At 39.8% G+C, this 21,494-nt stretch overlaps 1 protein-coding gene and 1 long non-coding RNA gene across 4 annotated transcripts in view; one reads left to right on the forward strand and one right to left on the reverse strand.

Moving 5' to 3' along the window:
- The window catches only part of LOC137155213 (uncharacterized), a 72,106-nt gene that overhangs the window by 24,623 nt on the left and 25,989 nt on the right, over window positions 1-21,494 (forward strand). The gene's annotated exons all lie outside the window — the stretch shown is intronic.
- Window positions 13,153-21,494, reverse strand: part of MRTFB (myocardin related transcription factor B) — a 174,972-nt gene continuing 166,630 nt past the window's right edge. For all 3 annotated transcript variants that reach the window (XM_067551349.1, XM_067551348.1, XM_067551347.1), the window contains exons 14-15: window positions 21,372-21,432; window positions 13,153-18,813 (exon numbers count right to left, since the gene is read on the reverse strand). In XM_067551349.1, coding sequence (XP_067407450.1) covers window positions 18,278-18,813; window positions 21,372-21,432 — 597 coding nt within the window. In that variant the 3' untranslated portion in view covers window positions 13,153-18,277. The remainder of the gene's footprint in view (window positions 18,814-21,371; window positions 21,433-21,494) is intronic.

Genomic DNA, 21,494 nt, shown 5'->3' on the forward strand with positions numbered 1-21,494 from the left:
AAACTCCCTGCCACAGCACCATCTATGTGTTAAAAATTCTGAGTTTTTGTGTTCCTACCCACTGCCAAATTCTTTAGTTGTGGAGATGGTCAACGAACGTGGCATCATGTGAAGTCTATATCTTACAATAAAGACTGAAAGTGTATTGATCTATACAGTTACAGCAACCCTGCAATTCAGGATCATAAATTATCAAGCTCTGATGGCAAAATACAACCCCTCCAATTATGGTAAATTCAATAGCTTTTATCAAACATCTCCCTGAGGAATACTGAAATCCATTTGGAGCCATCATAGCTGAAGGTCAGGTCTTAGTGAGGACCTCATTCCAAGCCTCTCTAGGCGCAGATAATATTATGGCTCGATCCATCTCCACCACTGACATCATGTGTTGAGCAGCTTGGCAGCAGTTCTTCGGTTTTCCTAGGGAAGTCAATATATTGTGGAAAAACTTATGGTGGATTCAAACTCTTTTCAGAGTCCATGGATGAATCCTTACATACCTTTAAAAGAGTCAGGGGCCACACTCAGGTCTCTCAGATACCTGCAAATAGAAGAAAATAGCAGCAGATATCAAACCATGCAGAAATCTCAGCTGGTCCAGTTTTTTAACTATGATATATCCACATTGACCCCTTAGAAAAAAGAGACAAAGGTATTAAAAGAAGAGATACCCCCACCCCACTGCAATTGCTACTAACTACCCAACTGTCATCCTCAACCAAGCATCAATTTTGATGGTCTGGTTGGGGGCCCGGAATATCCTTGCTTTGAGATTCTGCAGTTGCACCACCCTACATACCATATCTCCCACCCTTCAGAGACTGGCTTTCCCATTTTTGAGCTGCCTGGGAAGAGATTACTTCCAACATTTGGGTTTTGAAGGCTGTAAATTGGGTTACTCCATTTTATCTCTATCTCCTCAACCCACATCTCTTCCCTGTCCCTTTTCAGGGACCTATCACATGAACTGTTGCTGAGATAGGAATTCATCTGTCTTCTATGCATAGGGGTCATAGGACCAGTTCCAGTCCAGCAGAAGGGGAAGGGTTTCTATTCCACTTATTTTCTGGTTCAAAAAAAGAATGGGGATTGGAGATGAATATTATATCTCAGATTCCTGAATGCCTTAGTTGAAATCACAGAAATTCAGGATGGCGACTCATGCAGTTGTAATTCCATCATTAGTTTCTGGGGATTAGTCCATGGTCCTCAACCTTCAGGATGCCTATTTTCATGTCACTATGCATACTGTCACAAGACATTCCTCCATTTTACACTAGGACAGGATCATTTTCAATATCAGGTGGTTCTCTCCTATCTCTCCTCTGCCTCAAGAGTATTTTCAAAGATCCTCACATTGACTGGGAATAATTGTCTTCCCCTAACTTGACAATTGGCCATACGATGAAATTTTCTGTGCAGTACAGATAGCAATGTCCCTGTTCTGCAGGCTAGAATTTCAACTCAATATCAAAAAGTCCACTTTGATCCCAATACAACAAATAGATTTCACAAGGGCTTCTCTGGATGCCGTAATAGCCAGGGCATACCTTCTTGTGTACAGGTTTATGACTTTAACAAACCTTGTCTCCAAGACTCAGATAAGCCCCCAGATGTCAGCAAGAAATTATCTCCAGTTGCTGGGTATCTCTGAGACACAGCATGCCAGTTTACGTCTTTGCTACTTCCAAGGACAGCTCAGAACAGTCAATATTCCAAACAGGCACAGTCTAGGCAAGCTAGTGTCTGTCCCTCACTGAGTACTGGAATCACTCAATGGGTGAAAGTAGTTCCTGTTACTCAACCTCCGTCTACCGTCATCACGATGTCTCGTGTGTCTCCAGTGAATGGGAGGGACATATCATTCAGGGCAAATGGATGGCTCCGGAGTTTTTTGTACATCAACCTCCTCAAATTTAAGAGCTGCCAGGAACGCTTGTATCCACTTCCTTCTGTTAATCAGGCACATGTCTGTCAAGATCATGATAGACAACATGGCCTGTATGTTCTAAATCAGTTCTCAAGAGGAGGCAAAATGTAAAGCTGTGGAACTGGTGTAGAGCCCATCACATCCTCATCTCAACTTCTTATCTCCCAGGCGTATAACACACTATAGCCAATGATTTTAGCAGGCAATTCTCCCAAGATTACAAGTGGGAGCTGGATGTGTTGGTTCTAAAACACATTTTTCTGTTTTTGGGGTTCTCAGAAATGGACCTCTTAGCTACTACCACTAACAAGAACCGTATAAACTTCTGTTCCAGAGGAGGACAGGGTCCTCAGTCCCTAGGGGATGCCTTCCTCTTGCCTTGGACAAAGAGCATCCTTCATGCATATCTTCCAACACTGTTTTTGAGCAAGACCAAACAAGACAACGGCAGGACCATTTTAGTTGTTCCAACATGGCTGAGACAAGTCTGGTACCCTAACCTGATTCACCTTGCTTCTTATCTGGTGCTGAGTCTTCTGTCCATTCTGTATATGCTTTCTCAGGACTCCCTTGGACTCTTCATCCCAACCTAGGAATTTTGTCTCAGAGCTTGGTTACTTGCTGGTTCTCAGGAATAGAGACTTTCTGTTCTGCAGAAGTACACTAGGAAGATATCTTTGCAAAGTGCTTCCCTTCAGAAATGGAAAAGATTTCACCACACTGGTATATCCAGCAACAGCTTTCACTTATACATTCTTCTGTCTCTGCTGTCTTGACTACCTGTGGGACTTGAATAGGTTTAGGTCTCTCCTTGAGTTCTGTCAAGATTCACTTGGCATCTATAATGGCTTTTAATTCTTCTGTTGAGGGATTCTCTGTGTTTGCTCATCCTACAACATTCATCAAGGGTTGATGACCTTTTTTCACAGATTAGAAGGCCCACTTCATATGGGATTATAAAATTACAAATTTGGTCCTTAATTGTCTCATGAAACCCCCTCTGAGCCCATCGCTACCTGCTCCCTTCTTCATCTGTCCATGAAAACTGCCTTCTTGGTTGTCATCATTTCTGCCCGAAGAGCTGGGGAAATGGGGACTTTAACGACAGACCCCTCCCTTTACAGTATTTTTCAGGGAGAAAGTTTCATTGTTCTTCGAGTGCTTGCTCATGTCCATTCCTATGTAGGTGTGTGCGCAGTGCATGCACTGTTGCTGGAAGTTTTGTTCTAGTGGTACATGCAGGGTTGGCTCTGGTGCCCCCCTGGCGTGGCACCCTCATGGTGCGGTATATATGCAATTGCCACCCCACTGCCTCCTGAGTTCCTTCTTTCTATCGGTGATGGTTGCTGGAATGCTGTTCTTCTCTTGCTCTGCAAGTGATACACCTCAGTTGTTGTGCCTGTAATTAGATGTAAATCATTTGCATTCTATTAATGTTAATATTAAATATTTGCATTTGATTAATGTAAATAGTTAATTAAATTGAACTTAGATTAGTTTAAGTACTCAGGATCCCCACTCTGTGGGGCTAGCCTGCACGGTGCACTGGGGTATGATCCTGGCACTGGCTGGAGTCCTGGCACTGCTTGCAGTCACGACGCCACTCCAGATCATGGCACCGCTTGCTGTCACAGCACGGATCATCATCATGGCGCCAAGAGGCACAGTGCCTCCCTGGTCACCGAGCAGTGACCCCTCTGGCTCGATATCCCAGGTGGAATCATATGGGTCATGAAGGCATGAGTACTGAGCAGGCCAGAGATATGAGGCAACATCCCAGAGACCTGTTCCGCCAGCATGACCCTCGATCAATAGCAGATGGATCTATGAGCCTCCAGTGTGATGTGGCCGTGAAAAAAGCTAATGCGGTCCTAGGATGCATCAGGCAAAGTATTTCCAGTAGGGATAGGGAGGTGTTAGTACCATTATACAAGGCATTGATCAGACCTCATCTGGAATACTGTGTGCAGTTCTGGTCTCCCATGTTTAAGAAAGATGAATTCAAACTGGAACAGGTGCAGAGAAGGGCTACTAGGATGATCCAAGGAATGGAAAACCTGCCTTATGAGAGGAGACTCAAAGAGCTTGGCTTGTTTAGCCTGACCAAAAGAAGGCTGAGGGGACATATGACTGCTCTCTATAATACATCAGAGGGATAAATACCAGGGAGGGAGAGTAGTTATTTAAGTTTAGCACCAATGTGGACACAAGAACAAATGGATATAAACTGGCCATCAGGAAGTTTAGACTTGAAATTAGATGAAGGTTTCTAACCATCAGGGGAGTGAAGTTCTGGAACAGCCTTCCAAGGGGAGCAGTGGGGGCAAGAAACCTAGCTGGCTTCAAGACTGACCTTGATAAGTTTATGGAGTGGATGGTATGATGGGACAACCTAATTTGGCAACTGACTGATCTTGGACTACTAGTGGGTAAATATACCCAAAAAGATGGGGTGAGTTCTGAGTTATTACAGAGAATTCTTCCGGGTGTCTGGCTTGTGAGTCTTGCCCACATGCTCAGGGTTTAACTGATCGCCAAATTTGGGGTTGGGAAAGAATTTTCCCCAGGGCAGATTGGCATAGGCCCTGGGTTTGTCTTCCCCTGCAGCATGGGTCATGAGTCACTAGCTGGTGTATTCATTATTTGAGGACTTCAGTAACTCAGTTATAGGTTAGGGCTTTATTACAGGAGTGGGTGGGTGAAGTTCTGTGGCCTGCATTGTGGAGGAGGTCAGACTAGATGATCATAATGGTCCCTTCTGACCTTATAGTCTGTGAGTCTATGAGATGCCTCCTCAGTGGCCAATGTGGGCACTGTGGACAACCCAGGCCTTTCAAGGCTCCCTCACAGGTTGCTCATATTTGGTGCCCTCTGAGACGAGAGTGTCCCATCCTCCCCCGTCAGAGAGGGGCTCAGTGCCAGAGGCAGAGATGATGGAGGTCTGTGGTACCCCTGCAGGAGACCCGCCAGCACTGGAGGAGGTCCAGGAACCCAAGACAGTCCTGGCCACTTCATCATCCTCCACAGATGAGGCCGTTGCCATATGTCCATAGCTCATACAGGATGATGACAAAGCCCGCTAGGGGCTTTTAAAGAGAATGGCCCAAAAACTCCAACTGAAGGTGGAGGAGATTAATGACTCTGCCCTGGTCTTGGTGGACATATTAACATTTCCTGGATCAACAAGAGTGGCCTTATCCTCTCAATAAGGCCATCTTGAAGCCAATAATGGCCTTGTGGCAAACCCCCGCATCTCTTCAGCCCACAGCAAAGTGGATTGAGAGGAAATACTTCGTACCCCTGGAAGGTTATGAGTATTTGTATACACACCCTCCTCCAGGATCACTGGTCGTGACTGGAGCCAGTGATCGACACTGGCAAGGGCAATAGGGTCCTTCTCTAAAGGCTAAGGAGGCCAGGAAATTGGACTTGCTAGGAAGGAAGGTGTATTCCACTGGGGGCCACAAAGGCCCCTTAAGTCGCTATGACTTTAATTCCTGGAGAGCCCTGTCTAATTTTAAAGAACTTCTACCATTAGAGTCCAGGGTGGAGTACGCAGCATTGGTGGAGGAAGGCAGGGCTGTAACCAAGGCATCTCTCCAGGCAGCCTTGGATACTGCAGATGCGGCATCCCACACCATGGCCACAGCAATGGCGATGAGGTGCAGCTCCTGGCTCCAATCATGAGGCCTGCCCTACAAAGTACAGTTGATATTGCAGGACCTGCCATTTGAGGGTAACTCTCTCTCTTCTGACCAGATGGATGTATGACTTTGTTGTTGGAAGGACTCTCATGCCATCACGCCTCTGGGTCTCCACATGCTGGCCCCATCCCAAAGGACTTTAAGCCCCAGCTTTTGGGCAGTTTCCAATTGCCACAATAAAAGCAGGAAACAAGGACTTTAGGAGAAGGAATTCTCATCACTCCTCGTTGGCCCCCATAGCTAAGGCCACGAGGCAACCTTTGGGCCCTAGATGGAACTTTTGAAGGTGCGATCAGCGGTGACGCACCAGACCAGATCCTGGATTTTACCCCTATGTTTGGAAACTGTTTATCCTGCTTCTATCAGGCGTGGGTCAACATCACCTTGGATTGCTGGGTGCACCACACTGTAGAAGTGGGATATGCCCTTCAATTTCTCTCTTCCCCTTCTTCCGACCTCCCCTCCCTGTCCCTCTTCAGGGACCCTTCTCATGAAAGACTTCTAACCCAGAGAATCTCCTCATGGATTACATCATGCATACACATGTGCTATGATCTGACAAAGGTTTCACTTCCTCACCTAACAGCTCATTCCACGAGGTCGCAATCTTCAGCAGCAGCTTTTGTGGCACAGGTCCCGGTCCTGGACATATGCAAGGCGGTGACCTGGTCATCCATACACACATTCACTACACACTATGCCATCACACAATAGGCAAGGAGTGATGCTGCCTTCGGACAAGCAGTCTTACAGTCTGTATCACTGCAGAGTCCTCTGATCCCACCTCCTAACTCACGGCTTGGGAATTACCTAAATGGGAATAGACATGAGCAAGCACTCGAAGATGAAAAAGCTGTTACTAACCTTTCTGTAACTGTTGTTCTTCGAGATGTGTTGCTCATGTCCATTCCAAAACCTGCCCACCTGCCCCTCTGTCAGAGTAGCTGGCAAGAAGGAAATAAGGGGGCAGCAGGATAGCAGCTGCCTATATACTGTGCTATGAAAGTGCCACTTCAGGGGGCACCAGAGTTGACCGGGTATGTACCACTAGGAAAAAGCTTCCAGTGACAGTGCATGTGTACACCTACATGAGAATGGACATGAGCAACACATCTCAAAGAACAACAGTAACTGAAAGGTTAATAACCCTTTATGACTACATCCTAAATTTCTACTGAAGGTGTCTTCTGACTTCCATATTAACCAGGTTATTCATCTTCCAGTTTTTCTTCTGAAATCACACCAGACAAGGGAGGAAGTTGCCCTCCACACTTTGGATGTCAGAAGAGTGTTAGCCTTCTGTCTAGACAGAACCATACTTTTTAGAAAATTTGTTTAATTTGTAGACAGAACCAGAGGATCTACAATCTCATCTTGGAGACTCTCCAGGTAGATATCTGGCTGTATTATCTCATGATATGAGACTGCCAATATTCAACCTCCTCCTAGGGTGCTAGGCCTTCAGCAAGATACCAGTCCACTTCTATGGTGCTATTGAAAGATGTTCCAGTGGTGAAAATCTGGTGGCAACCTGGGCTTCCAATACATACTTTCTGCAGACACCAGGCCTTGATTCATGCTGTCAGATGAGGTGCTGTGGTTGGCAATACAATTCTGTCTTCGGTGTTAGACCCAACTCAGGTATTCCTTCCTCGTTCCAGGGCTCCTGCTTGGGAGTCACCTGAAATGGAGCACACATTACTACTTGTAAAAGGAGAAGAGTGCGTATTACACCTGGTGTTAATAACTGATGTTCTTCGAGGTGCTCCTCACCGGGTGTTCTTCTACCTGTCCTTCTTCTCCTATGCTGTGGAGTTTCGTTTTGTTAGACTTTGTGGTAGAGAAGGAACTGAGGCTGGTTCACCCATACAGTCTCATGTATGCTTGGTACACAACGTGAGGATGTGTAGAATGCACAGGGCTGAACAGGCACTATTACTGAAAATTTTGGATCAGAGGTACATGGGCACATGTGCACTTGAAGTAAAGAGCCCACAGGGACACACATCTCAAAGGATTCCAGTTACTGCTCAAGCTGAGTAACCTTTCCTCCTTTTGAATTTTTTTATTTAATGGATTAAATATATTACTCATCTGTTGGTGCTATTTGGCTTTGTTGTAAACGGGTATGAATTAGAACCTGAGCAATTAAAAATAATACTGTCTAAATCTGAAGACTTATTAGAACTTTAAAACATCTTAGATGTATAGAATAACATGTCTGGATTTGTGCCCCTTAGTGGATTGATTTTATATAATCATATCACAAATACGTGACAGAACAGCTATGAGGCCCTGTCTTGCAAGGTGCTAAATATCCTCCTTCAAATCCCATTATAGCCAATGGCACAGTTTAGGGAGATGCTCAAGATCTTGTGGCATTTAATCTATTGCTTGTGATATGTGTAACACAGCGGATTTAGATACAATATAATACTTGTCAGATATATAGTTAAACTACAGCGGTATGCCAGCTGGGAATGGCTTTTTCTCTCCTTTGATGACAACACATTTTTAAGTGTGGCACGGTAAATGTGATCATATCCTGCATTTGCTCGCAGAAGCGCAGAAGATGGGCATTGATGTGCCTAAATGGTGAACTGAGTATTTAAATATCAGATATGAATGCCCAAGTGACTGCACAATTGTAAGATGGGTAACACATAGTCCCATTAAAGTGGCAACACTCTTAGGATATAGAATAATTCCTTTATGGTTAATAAAACCTCCCAAATATCAGTTAACCGGGGAAATAGAGTAAGTGAAGGAATTCATGAGGATATTGGTCTTGCAGCTCCTAAATAAAAGCATTTTACCTAAGATGCAGTATAGAAAATGTGCTTAAGGATCTAAAAATTAATCTCTACAAATGTTAGGATTTAAAGTTTGCATTATTGTTACAGCTGTGTTGGTTCCAGGATAAGAGAGACACAAGATGGTGAAATAGTATCTTTTATTGGACCAACTTACAAGCATTCGAGCTTCATAAAATTTTCATCTGGAGAAGGAAACTAGAGTGTCCAAGCTAAGTACAAGGTGGGACAGATTGTTAAGGAAAAAGGGTTCTCATATGTTGTAGGAGATCACTTAAAATGAAGTGGACAATTAACACCTCAGTAGTCATTGGACAATGGAGTGTTAGAAGGCAACAGAGTGTGTTACAAGTTGTTGTAATGGGCCATAAAACCAGTTTTTCTGTTGAGGGCTGTTCTGCACTGGGAACTTAAGCCTGGTTTACACTACAGAGTTTGTTGACAAAAGTCAGCTTTTGGCAACAAAACAGTGGAGGTGGACACGCTACAATGTTCCTCCTGCCGACAAAATTAAACCACCTTGGCAAGAGGCGTGGAGCTTTTTGTGGCAAAGTTAGAGTGACAGAGCGTCAGTGTAGATGCTGTGCTGTAACTGGCCTCCAGGAGCTATTCTACAATGCCCACTTTCACCGCTCTGCTCACCATTTTGAACTCTGCTATGCTGCTCTGCATCCAGCTACACAAGCATGTGCCCCTCCCCTTTCAAAGCCCCAGGAAGTTTTGAAATTGCTGTGTGGAGAGCTCACAACGCACTCTTGCCTAGAATACAGGGGAGGGGGTGAATATCCTGGGTCTGTGGGGAGAGGAGGCTGTGGGAGAACTCAGAGGGAACTAGAATTGCAGTGGCAAGCAGGCAGGATGGGCTGCGGTGAGGGAGTGTGGGGGAAGGAGAGGGAAGTGACTCCTGTTGTGGTGTGCAGAGCCAGGGAGGGAGGCAGGGGCTAATGTGGGGGTGTCCCCTCTCCTCGCCAGTGTACTATTCTCCACTGAGCTGGGGTGGGAGGGCAAGGGAGTCACTCCATTGACACAAGGAGCATAGTGTAGACATATTACAGTGGTGGCTGTATGCTGGCATAATTTGTATCGACAAAACTCTGTAGTGTAGGCAAGGCTTTAGATCATAGCTCTGTGTCTCGGGTGTGAAAATGCCACACCTGGAGAGACATAGCTATGCCAACCTAACCTCCAGTGTAGACACTGCTAGGTAGATGGAAGAATTCTTGACCTAGCTACTACCTGTTGGGAAGATGGACTAACTACAGTGATGGGAAAACTCCTCCTGTTGCTTTAGTGAGTATCTACATTGAAGCACTACGGTGGTGCAGCTGCAGCATTTTAAGTGTAGACATACCCTAAGAGAGCGGAATTTAAATTCCCTACTTGTCTTTTGAAGGTGTTGTGCATGTTTCCTTTGAGGACAAGGACTGAGGGGTTAGATATGGAGTGATTGCTTTGTGAAAAATGTCCGCACATGGGTGAAAGGTTGTTTTTTTTGTATTTTATCATTTTTCTGTGAGTTCAGTTGAGAGCATAGTGATTGTGTGTTTTCACCCATAGTTGTTGTGGGACATTTGGTACATTGGATGAGGTATGCCACATATTGTGTTAGGCATGTGTGGGACTCATGGATCTTGTGGTGGTGGGTATTGATCATCATAGCAATGGAGATATATCTGCAGATTTTTCTTTTGTTCTGGTAGGGTCTGGTGCTGCTTTGAGTTGGTGTGTCTTGGTCTGTGGGGAACTTTGATGAGTTTGGAGAGGTTAAAAGATTTAAGAGATTTAGAGTTAATAGTCTTTATTTTTTTAAGTACTATGATGTTGGTTTTTAAATGAAGAAGCAGAAATTTATTAGTGTACGTCTATAGAAAATGGTAAAGAGCAGTGATACATGCTATTAATATCTCCCTCATAGGCAATATCTCTCTTCCACACAGACTGCTGCAGGAAAAAGACAATGCTAACCAAGCAAAAGCATCACTACTGTAGTAATACATAAGATCAAAAGAGTTTTTATGTTTGGTCTCCAGTAGTGTTAGGCTATTTTATTGCAGCATATATGCCTGATCATCCTCATCCTAAAACAAAATTTAATGGACTTTTAGCTGGTGATCAGGGAAGCTATTTTGTAAATTTGTGGTTGGAATCTATTGGGTATCAAATGCCTCCAAAACTAGTAGACATTTTCTTCAAATAATTGACCTGTTTTAACATATCTTTTTCCAAAATGATGTGTGATTATTATTGAAAAATTCCATTTAAAAAAATTCAACCTGTATCTGGTGGCTGTTTTGGTGTGTGCATCCCTTCAGCTGTGTTGCATGCAGTGATGACACAGCTAAAGGGAGGGGCCAGTGAGGAGTCTAAAACATGTTCTTGGACAGTAAATGAGGCTTCAGTGTAACTAGTTTTCGTCACGGCACTCAGTGCTTCATTACTACAGGCTTTTTAGGAAAACCCAAGTCAGACAGACATTTTCTTCTGTCACCTACATGACTAATGCAAAATAGCATCCAGCCTAACTCATTTTCTCTTGTTGTCAAAAACAATCAGTACATATTGTATTGTACTTCAGTTTTCTCTGTGCTTTAGTACAGCTTCCTCAATTTTGCTGGCTTTTCTTTCATAGGATAGATAAGTTTGGATTAAAGTCTATTCAGTTGGCTCCTTAAACATTTCTGCGTAGTCATGCAGTGTTAGTTTTGCATGACTTGACATTCTTGCACTGTGCCAGGGATTGCGGATGACTTATTTAAAATCTTATTTTCAACTTTGTTCAAAGAGATCATCTCTATGCACAGTATTACCTCATGCTTGTTTGGATTTAAAATACTGCCAGAACTTGTGTAGGTCAATTGCTTTCATTCCAGCTAGTTGAATCTGGATGGCCAAGTAAAAATGAGTACTTCCAAAGTATCTTCACTTTTAAAAATATGTATTTGCCCAGTATTTATAACCACTTGAGGCAGGAATATTTCCTAAAATGTTTTATTTCTACATCATATACTGATTTGTTAAAATAGGGTTGATCATCACTGCTTGCTTAGTTTTGGCTTTTCATTTTTCTCCTTTTGTTTTGTTTTAAGGATCTTGTCATTTATCTGTGTGTGGGCTAAACTGAATATATGACCCCAAATATAGACTCACTCTTTGAGGCATGTATTGGGGTGCCATGCATTATGGATAAGTCGGTAACAGCACAATATTTTAGGGTGCAAAATTTACAAAAATAAGGTCTTTGCCACGATGAGCTTACTACTTAAAGGACATATAGACAATGATGAGTGTTGAATGTAAACTTCATTATTGGCTGGTAGGCTTTGTAGAATAGATCAGTGTTTCACATCCTTTTTTTTTTAAAGGAAGAGATGGAAGATGCTTGGGGTTCTTTAAATGGTCAAGAATGTTAGGCTTGAGTCTAGTATACCTACATTTTATAAGACACTCAACCTTTGAACTATGCTACAAACCTTCCTGGAACTCTGGTTTATGGTTTGATGAATGCTAATAAATACTGCATGCAGCATATACCATCTGTATGTAAAAGGAAGCTATTTATATAGCTGAATGATTGTCACTCCTGAAGAAATATTTGCTATGTTTATGGAACATTGACTCTTTTCTATTCCACTTGAGACAGTTAGATGCTCAGCAGCCTCTCTTGGGCTTTGTTCAGAATAAACATTACACTTTATGAATTAAAAGAGAAATTTTTAAAGTATTTGACATTAATAGCATAAACAGGAGGGTATTTGATACGTTTCCTCAACCAAAAAAAGTATTTGTGAACAGTAAGAATAGTGATCCACAGCAGTGGAATTTTTTAAAACAGCTGCACAAAAATGTTCATTTAAATTTTGAAGTAATGGAAATAACATTACTCTCACACTTGATTCCCAAAATGTTATTTTATCACTTGTAAAAACACTTCCAAATAAGTGAACATGCCAGGTCTGTGTTCTTTTCAGTTAACTAAATAGAAGAAATGAGTATACACAGTAATTAATATGCCACGATTTATAAGAGAATTTGCTAGTTGATGATTCAGGTTATGGAATAAAACTGAATTTGGTGAATTTATGCTCTGTTGCAATATGAATCTGCTAATCATCTCCAAAAGCCTGGGAGAGGAGGGGAAACATGCTACCTTCCTACTTAAAAAAATGTTTGCCATAAATATGCATAAATGTCCATGAGGTACCTTTACTGGCCACCTTTGTCCATTTTCTTGCTAAGTGGCAAAAGTTTGCTCCCACGTATGGTATTTGAAATCTAAATTTTTTCTGGTCTTCAAAGAAAAGTTCTAGTTGATTTTCATTTTCTTGCCTAAAATCAAAATGGGTGCTGGCAAGATAATTTTCTGTGGTTCTAGATATAAATTTGCCATGTAGAGTATGGATCTTCTGTTAAATTTCTGCAATGGTAAATGCAACTGGTTTCATTCATATGGCGCCGCCCGCCCCCCCGAAAGTTACATTTTAAAGGCTTTGGTTTATGCTGTTAGGCTTTAAAAATTCATTTTCAGGGAATTTGCACACAGATACTTTAATTCTCATTCCTATTTAGGGCTGGAGTGACCCAGATGTTAGCATACTGTGGGGTCAGGAATTTGGTTAAATTGTTAAGAAATTTTCTGATATATTTTGGTTGCCTTTTGCTAGTTAAGATTTCACAGACAGCTTTTGTCAAGCATGAACAAATGTTACAGTTTATAATTTTTTTATTTGAGACACATAGCAAAAATGCTGATATTAAACATTTCCTCTGTAGCTACAATATTGCCACTATGTACAAAATATTTGTTAAATGTACTACACATATAAAAATACAGTATGCATTACATATATACAGTACAATGTGCAAAACATATGGCATTCAAAGATATGGAATTGATCAGGGGTGCAAACAGCAAATACGAAGGCATCATGGTTTCTTATAGAAAGGCAATACATAGATGGACACCCTGATTGCCATAATTTTTATTTAATAAACTAGTGCTTAAATGAAGAGGACTGTGCGGATTGGTATCTTTCTTTTTCCCCCCCATAAAGTGAGATGCTAAGACATCTATCACAGTAAGCATTATTTTTACTGCAAGCAATACAATGAAGAAGCCCTATCTGAAAAGAAGCCTTTTATTACTTTTACAGTTTCTCAAACAAAAAACAAATCTGCGCTGTTAACATCTGAAAAACAACTTCAGAAATATCTACATCCTTAATTTTTAAAAAGTATAACTAAATAAATGGATAATATTTTTTGGGACTGACTTTTTTCCTTTAAAATACAAAGTGTCGCCGTCTTTGGCAATATAAATGGCATTGCTTTGGTTCCTATTTTATTTGAGGCTATATATCTTCTTTTGACTATCTAAGCAGTATTCTTACCCAAAAAAAATCATAGTTGTTACACTATAATATAAAGATGTACTTGTTATACTATTCCATGTTCTTTGCTGAAACTTTCCTCTCAAACAGTTAGCATGATGATTCCTAGATTTCTAAAGCAACTTTTTACACACTGGGTACGAAAATTCCATGCATTCAACACTGCAGAATGGAGTAAGTGTGTCTCCCTTTCTGGTGTGGGACTGCATTGAAGCATGAACTTCAATGTTCTAACTTCCTTTTACCCACTTAACAATTTGGTGTAAAAGGGAACTGTTGCTTACATGTACACATTCATTATCTGAGCTTTCAAATCTAATTATCCTCTTACACTGCAAAGAGAAAACATGCATTTAGTATATCTCTTATGAACATATTTTCATGTTCCATTTAACCTCTTTACAGCTATGTTTATTGGATTGACAAGAAAACTGATCAGAAAACATGTTTAAAAATTGTTAGACTGCATTTTAAAAATTTAAGTTCTACAACAGTTAAGTGTTTCAACATTTAAGGGTTCTTTATTCAGAATTCTGTGGAACTATGTTCTAATTTTTATTTTCCAGTTTAGAAAAAAAAAAGATGCCATCCAAATAAATGATTGTGCATCTGTCACTTTACTGCATTTTTTTCAACTATATAATGCCCTTCCAGTTAAAGTATTCTGTGTCACTGTCTCTGCTTTTGTGACTCTAGAACAGATGGAAGCTTGTGCTAGGTTACCAATTATGTTCCCTATCAATTATAATATTCAGCCATGCAAATGTGTTTTGTATATTGGTAGATAGGCAAATACCAATAGAAACATCCATATGTTGCTTATTTTATACATCTGCTTACCTTCAGGTTACCCCTGCTAGTGAACTATCTATATTTTAATAACCATTTAAAAAGATTTTAGCATAGGAATAGAATGCTGTGGCACTCAGCACTTTAAAAACCTGATTCTGCAATTCCTCACTGATACAAGTTCAGATTTCCGACTGGGGTCCTAGAATTGTGTGGAGAACGATTGCCATAAATTCAGCTCTTCAAAAGCCTTCTAAATCTATGACAAAGATAATTAACTGTTTAGTTTTTAAGAAAAATGGCATATAAGCTTATCTTGTAAACGTATATGCCTCAATAAATGTTGAAGGGCAGAAGAAGTGCCGAAGAAACACTGTTTCTGTGGTAAATGCAGTGACAAAAATAAAATGCTCTTTATTTGATAAAAATGGTATCCTTAATTGAACAGTTACCGTCCACTAATGGTGCAGTTCACAGGAACCATGTTTTGTTAATCTATTTTAGCTAGCTTGGTGAATTTGGTATCAGTGCATTCTTTTGCAAATTCAGCTGTTCTCAGAATGAGAAATACCACCCTGGTGGTAGCGTCACAATGCTGTACAGTCAAAGATTAAAGATTTGTCTTTTATATTATTTATAAAAATGATCATTTAAAACATGCACAAGAAAATCTTTCCACAATGCCAGGTATGCATGAATATGGCAAATACTGTAGCACGTTTCACAACATACACTCTAAAGCAAACATACATACATATGTGTGTGTGTATGTATGTATAAGGGTTTTCCAATACAAGTAATTCTGAAATGTACAAAATCACATATTTCTGTTTCAAGGACTTTGTAATAATCCCTTAGTTTTATGTGAATTGAGCCAATATGAATAGAAAGTAATTCTGTACTGGTATCAGCACACTTCAGATGTATGGGATTTTTTTCTGCACACAGATTCCTATGGGTCAGTTAACATTCTTCATTGCCAATTAGAGTATTTGTGTAGCAATATGCTATACAATATTGCCAGTTTGAAGCTATATTTGCATGAACATAAAAATAATCAATACAGTTTTTCTTGGAAGAGAAAACTGATTTTAGTTAAACTCATCATCACAGCAGGCATAGATAAAAGGGGCCATTTTGTTACTACTGTCTTTGGTCTATCGTCACATTTCACACTTTGATATCAGACATAATCTACTAATAAAATAGAGTAAAACAATATAGATTTCATACATAGGTCTAGCTACCAGACCAAGCACCTACTCCTCCAAGGTGCTGAGTGCCTTTAACTCTTCATTTCAGTAAAAGTTGAGGACAATCAGGAGCTCATAAGAGGCACTTAGCACCTCATAGGATCAGCCCCCAAAAGTGTATAGCCAAGTGGAATGGGTAAGGGTCACGATATTTGTTCGTTTATTGGCTGAAGAATCCTACCCTATTAATCAATATTAAAAGCAAAATACTACATACAAGTAACTATATATATATAATACTAAAGCCAAGATAATCAAAACATAAGGCAGACAGTCCATATGTAACATTGTACCCAAGTATTGTACGCACAACTACTCCTGGAACTATCTAGGCACAACAGTGAGGAATAAGGATAGCATCCTACCCCTTTGAATTTGAATCAACTTTGAATTTCTTTGCTTTTTGTTGATGTAACAGACATTTTTTTAGAATGTTTACAAACCACATGTATTTGGTATCTTCATAAGTGTGGCCTTTTATAAAGTGTTTGCAAACATTTTCATATGAAGATATATAATTAGTTTAAAAATGTTGATCTGATGTACAGATCTGCAGTGTAATCCACTAGTCTGGATTTGTGTTTATGCTTAGTCAACAGAACTCTGCCCAAGCAGAACTAATGGTTCACTCTGCAGGAATGATAATTTAGGAGGTTATTAGAATGTAGAAGTACTAACAGCCATTTTGGTATGCTTATTAAAACAGTTACTGTACAGTTAACAGTAGTCACTTTTAGTTAGTTGCCAGCATCTCTTTGATATCCGTGTTTACACCCCTGCAAAATGGCAAAAGCTTTTACCCCACACTAGTCACTAGCTAAATGTTATTTTTGAAATTGAAAAAATCAATTGTTTCTTAACTGAGACCTGTTTTCACCCCAGAAATTGTTTTATTTCTGATCTTCATTTTGATGAGAAGCTGTTACAGCAATACTGGTAAAGTTATTGTATGAGAAATAATGTGGAGCTCTAGAATATTTGCATCCTGCTTTGTTTTTCAGAGTATTTTCATGTTAGTTTCTAAAAATTTAGAAATTCTACCAGGAGCAAATTGGGGTTGTCATTTGTTAGTGCGTGCCCTCAAGTAAGCACTCTTTTTTGCAACAATCATTCATTCTAATTTTTGAAGTATTAATCCTTAATAGTGTAGAATTTTACCTCTTGAAGCTTTTCTGTTTTTTCATTGCTCCTGAACAACTTTTACCTAGATGTCTAGGAGTTAGGAAGTGGGTCTGTTGCCATTTTAAGAGATGAAGTTGCCTATCTTGTCAGTACATCCTATGTATTCTGGCCCTGATCCTAAAAAAATTTAAGTTGAAGTCAGCAGGTCTTACTCATGTCCATAAAAGTTTGCAAGATCAAGGTCTACAAAAAAAATTATATGTATTGTCCTGTAAATATTTTAATATTCTAAAATGATTCTTTGAGATATTTGGTTAGATTAATCTTTCTAGCAAGTATTCTCTGAAACAATGGAAGGAAACTTGGATATTAAGTATTCTTAGAATACTATAGCCTATTGGTTTGATGACCACTATTATTCTATCCCCACAAAAATAAGCTGTACAAGTCACAAAGGTAAAAAGTATACAAATAACTGTCTGATATACACATTAACACTTGTCTAATAAATTTAAAGTGTTGCTATAAAAAATTCAGTGTTCTCAATATACCTGGCCTTCCTATAATGGATTGTGTGCAATTACACTTAAAATATCCCTTTGCATTCAATTAAGTTCTTCCCTCAGGATTTAAAATTGAAATGGAGTAAGAGGAATTTTCTAAAAGTCACAGAAAATAAAACAAAATACAAAAACAACTTGAACAAATTTAAAGACTCTAGACAAGTGAAATTTCACTGAACCAGCCAGTGATTTTAGTTGCCTTTGCCTTCCCAATGCCTCTTGATCTTGGCTCAGGCTGTCCACAGGAACAATCAAGTGCAGTGATATCTTTTACTTTCCCCCAAATAATGTTTACTCATTATTGGTACAGTAGGTTGAAATCTGATTGCACTATTTTTCTTCTGTTTAAAGTCTAATCAAATGACCACACGTCTTGCAGTTCGTTTGAGCATTATGAAGGTATCTCAATACTATTTCCTATATACATCTTTTCCCTGCTTTCTTCTTGGTGGTACTTTTCATCAATAAATACAACCATTCTTCTTGACCTGTGAAGTATAATTCCCAGATGGCTCTGATCTGCATTATTGATAGAAGGGTAAAGAAACGTACTTGTATACTTCAACATAATTGCAGAATTAGCATAAAGTATTTCTCCTTTCCAAGCATTCTGTGGTAATTTACCTTAATTGCAACCAGAATTGTGTCATAATGGACCTATTCTGTAAACAGATATTTTAAAGTCAAGTTCTCTCATGCTTCACCTCTATAGCTTAATCCCAGTGCAACTGTAGGTCTTGTGGATCTAAAAAGTCAGTGGAAAACATACTTGGGGCAGTAGAGCTCAGAGGAGTAAGCGCTGAGGAGGAATTGGGCATGGTAATATCTAACCACTCCATATTGTCTAAATTTGTGTCAGGAAGGTCAAGAGATAAACAGGAACTATTAGCAGTGAATTGTTGGTCAGCTGTTTCCATGGGTGAATGAGCGTGATCAAGCATGTTGGAGGGATTGAGCAGATCATTCTGAAGGTCTTCAATCAGAGAAAATGATTCTCTGTCCTCGCTACTGCTTGTTAGTTGAGGAATTTCATTACCTGAAGGTAAAGTTCCATCCAAGAGAGCTTCAAGTTGGTTCTCCAAACTTATAGACAAACTGTTTGTTGGTTCTAAAGACATAGGAGGTGCCATTTGGACTTGTGGTGGTGAGCGGGATACCACTGTGTTCACTGGCATTGTAGTGATATTGGCAGTAACTGGTCTCATTTTGGAGATGGGAGATGGTTCCTCTTTTATAGGGAGGGAAATCTCTGTATAAAAGGAAGTTAAAATAAATCCATGAAAATAAAGGGCATTCAGTCTGCAAGATTAGATATCTTCCAATATTCAACTAGTAAATATGTTCTTGTGGTACAAACAGTAAATATAAACTAAGCATGTGAGGTTGTTTATTATTTTGATAATGAGACAAGGCGGGTGAGAATCTCTCACTGATCTCTTACTGGATCAACTTCTGTTGATGAAAGAGACAAGCTTTGGAGCTTACACAGAATTCTTCTTCAGGAGTTAGTCCAATCCACTACATCTCTATAATACTGAGACCAACATGGTTACAATAAGACTGCAAGCAACTCTAATAATGAGACAAGATACTTAGAGGGCTTTCTTGCTAAACTAAAGTGTTATAAGCTGACCCTTGTACTGTATTCACAATTGCGCTTTGTCTATTTAAAATCTCCTTTCCCTGTTCCCAGATACTGGCCATGTTTTATTTATTTAGAATATCAGTAGAATTTAAACTACTTTCATGTTAATCATTCTGTGGCTATGGCTACATTAGAGATCTTACAGTGGCACAGATGCAACTGTGTCACTGTAAGTTCTCTAATGTAGCTGCTCTAAGCTGACAAGAGAGAGCTGTCCCGTCAGCTGAAGTACACCAACCCCAGCGAGTGGACGTTTATGTCGCACAATGGGGTGGTTTAGTGACACCGCTGAGCGATATAATTTATGGCAACATAAACTGTAGTGGAGATATAGCACAAGTGGCTTTATGTCAGATTCCAGGATTACCTGTCTGAAAAAAAACAAGGTAGGTGTCAATCATGTTAATAGTTTTTGGCATTATAGTCATGTACAGTTCCCTGATAACTACACCAATGGTTTCTTCCTTATTTAGAATAATCTATTTTAACTCCTTGAAGTTGGGAGTCAAAATTTGACATCACCCCTTTACAGAAGCACTTGATCAGCAAAATGAAGAGAAAGATTTGGGATTTAACTTGTTATATCCTGTAGTAATAATGTCTGTTGATTAGAAAACCTTTTCTTTCAGCTTTAGTAGGAGAAACAAGATTCCATTCAGCAAACATTCTAACTCCCACTTACTGGACCAAGAAACAGGAAGCTAAAATCTGTCAGTCAGAGGACCTATATAGAAACTGGCTTTACCTGCTTTCTCTTTCATTTAAAAAGCAAATTAAAAACAAAATTGCAGGGATGATGGGAATATAGATTATAGAATGAGGAAGGAAGACTGCTCCACATACATAAAATTTCTATTGCGAAGTTTTCCTTTGTGTGTCTCCTTTTTTTTCCATTCTACAAACCACGATGATATACTACTGCTAGCAGACATGATGAATGGTGAGAATTAGAGTGCAAGTTTTCCTTAGGTGGCCAATGGAAAAACTCTGCAGCCATAATTGGCTTAGTTTGATAACAATAGTCAAAACTAGAACCATATCAAGGATACTGAGCCTGGAGATTATGATTGAACATTGTTAGAAAGGGATGCGACTGAGAGCTTTTACCATTTAAATAAACTACCCAACCAGTGACTGAAGTGGCTCTCCAGGCCTGTTCACATTCTAAGATTAGGGCAGCATGGAGTCATGAGGGACTGAGATGTGCGTGAAAGAGACTGTGAAGCATGAACGTAATGGCCACTATTCTGGAGCAGTGTTTCTCAACTTTTTTGACACCAGGGACTGGCTTGCTCCCGTCCTAAACTGTCAGGGAGACTTAGGGACTACTGCTGAGCCACGAGATCCATGTTTTCTAGAATGGCAGATGAGGAACATACTAAATATATAAAAGTATGTGTTTGTAAGACTCTGGAGACAGGATCTTCCTTCAGTATTTATTACTAGCTGGAACCTGCTAGTAAACTCACGATACCATAGTGATGAGTACTGTAGAAATACCTTGGACAGACATCAATTGTTCATCTCTCCTTATTGGTGCTGCTTTATTAACAGCAGGACATTCAGTGGTTTTATTGAAATAACAATCATACCCTGATGCAGTTTAGATACTGTAATCTGAAAATATTTTAATTTTAAATATGCTAATACAGATAAAAATTTGAATTCATACAAATCTACAGAGAGCAGATTCAAACACCACCACTTTCCCCTGAACTGGATCAGAACCATAAGTAGTTTACTTCCTACATACTCCCAACATGAATGGTTACTTGCCTTGAAATGAGAGCTGCAAACCTTGATAAATCATAAAGCTGCCTAATTACAAGGTATAACTACTTTTTTATTGTCTACTAAGATATTTTGTCACTGTCACTGTATCACAACTGTATTACTTCTACAGCAGCAGTCGGTTTGGGGAAGCAGAGGTGAATGATTATTTTCCTCGTTGCTAACAAAATCTATAGCCTTTGAAATACTTTGCATTTAGGTTCAGTGTTCTTAAATGAGTCAAGAATTGAAGAGGAATAATAAATGCCATGATTGGTACCTAAATACCACTTATTCTGTGGTCCCATTTTCTTCCTTACTCCTTTCTTCCTGTCGCATCTTAACAATTTATACATTTTGTCTATACATTACACAGTGTTAATCTGACTTACCTCCACTCTTAATGAGAATATCAAAGAGATCATCCATCTGCTGACTATGTGTATTTGAAGTCTGTAACAGAAAGATAATTTCTTGTCATGCAGACCCTAATCTAAACTACGACTGATGCCAGC

Source organism: Emydura macquarii, unplaced genomic scaffold (assembly GCF_026122565.2).
Source record: "Emydura macquarii macquarii isolate MOO-44397 ecotype Brisbane River unplaced genomic scaffold, CSIRO-AGI_Emac_v2 contig_1348, whole genome shotgun sequence".
In the NCBI taxonomy this organism is placed as follows: domain Eukaryota; kingdom Metazoa; phylum Chordata; order Testudines; family Chelidae; genus Emydura; species Emydura macquarii.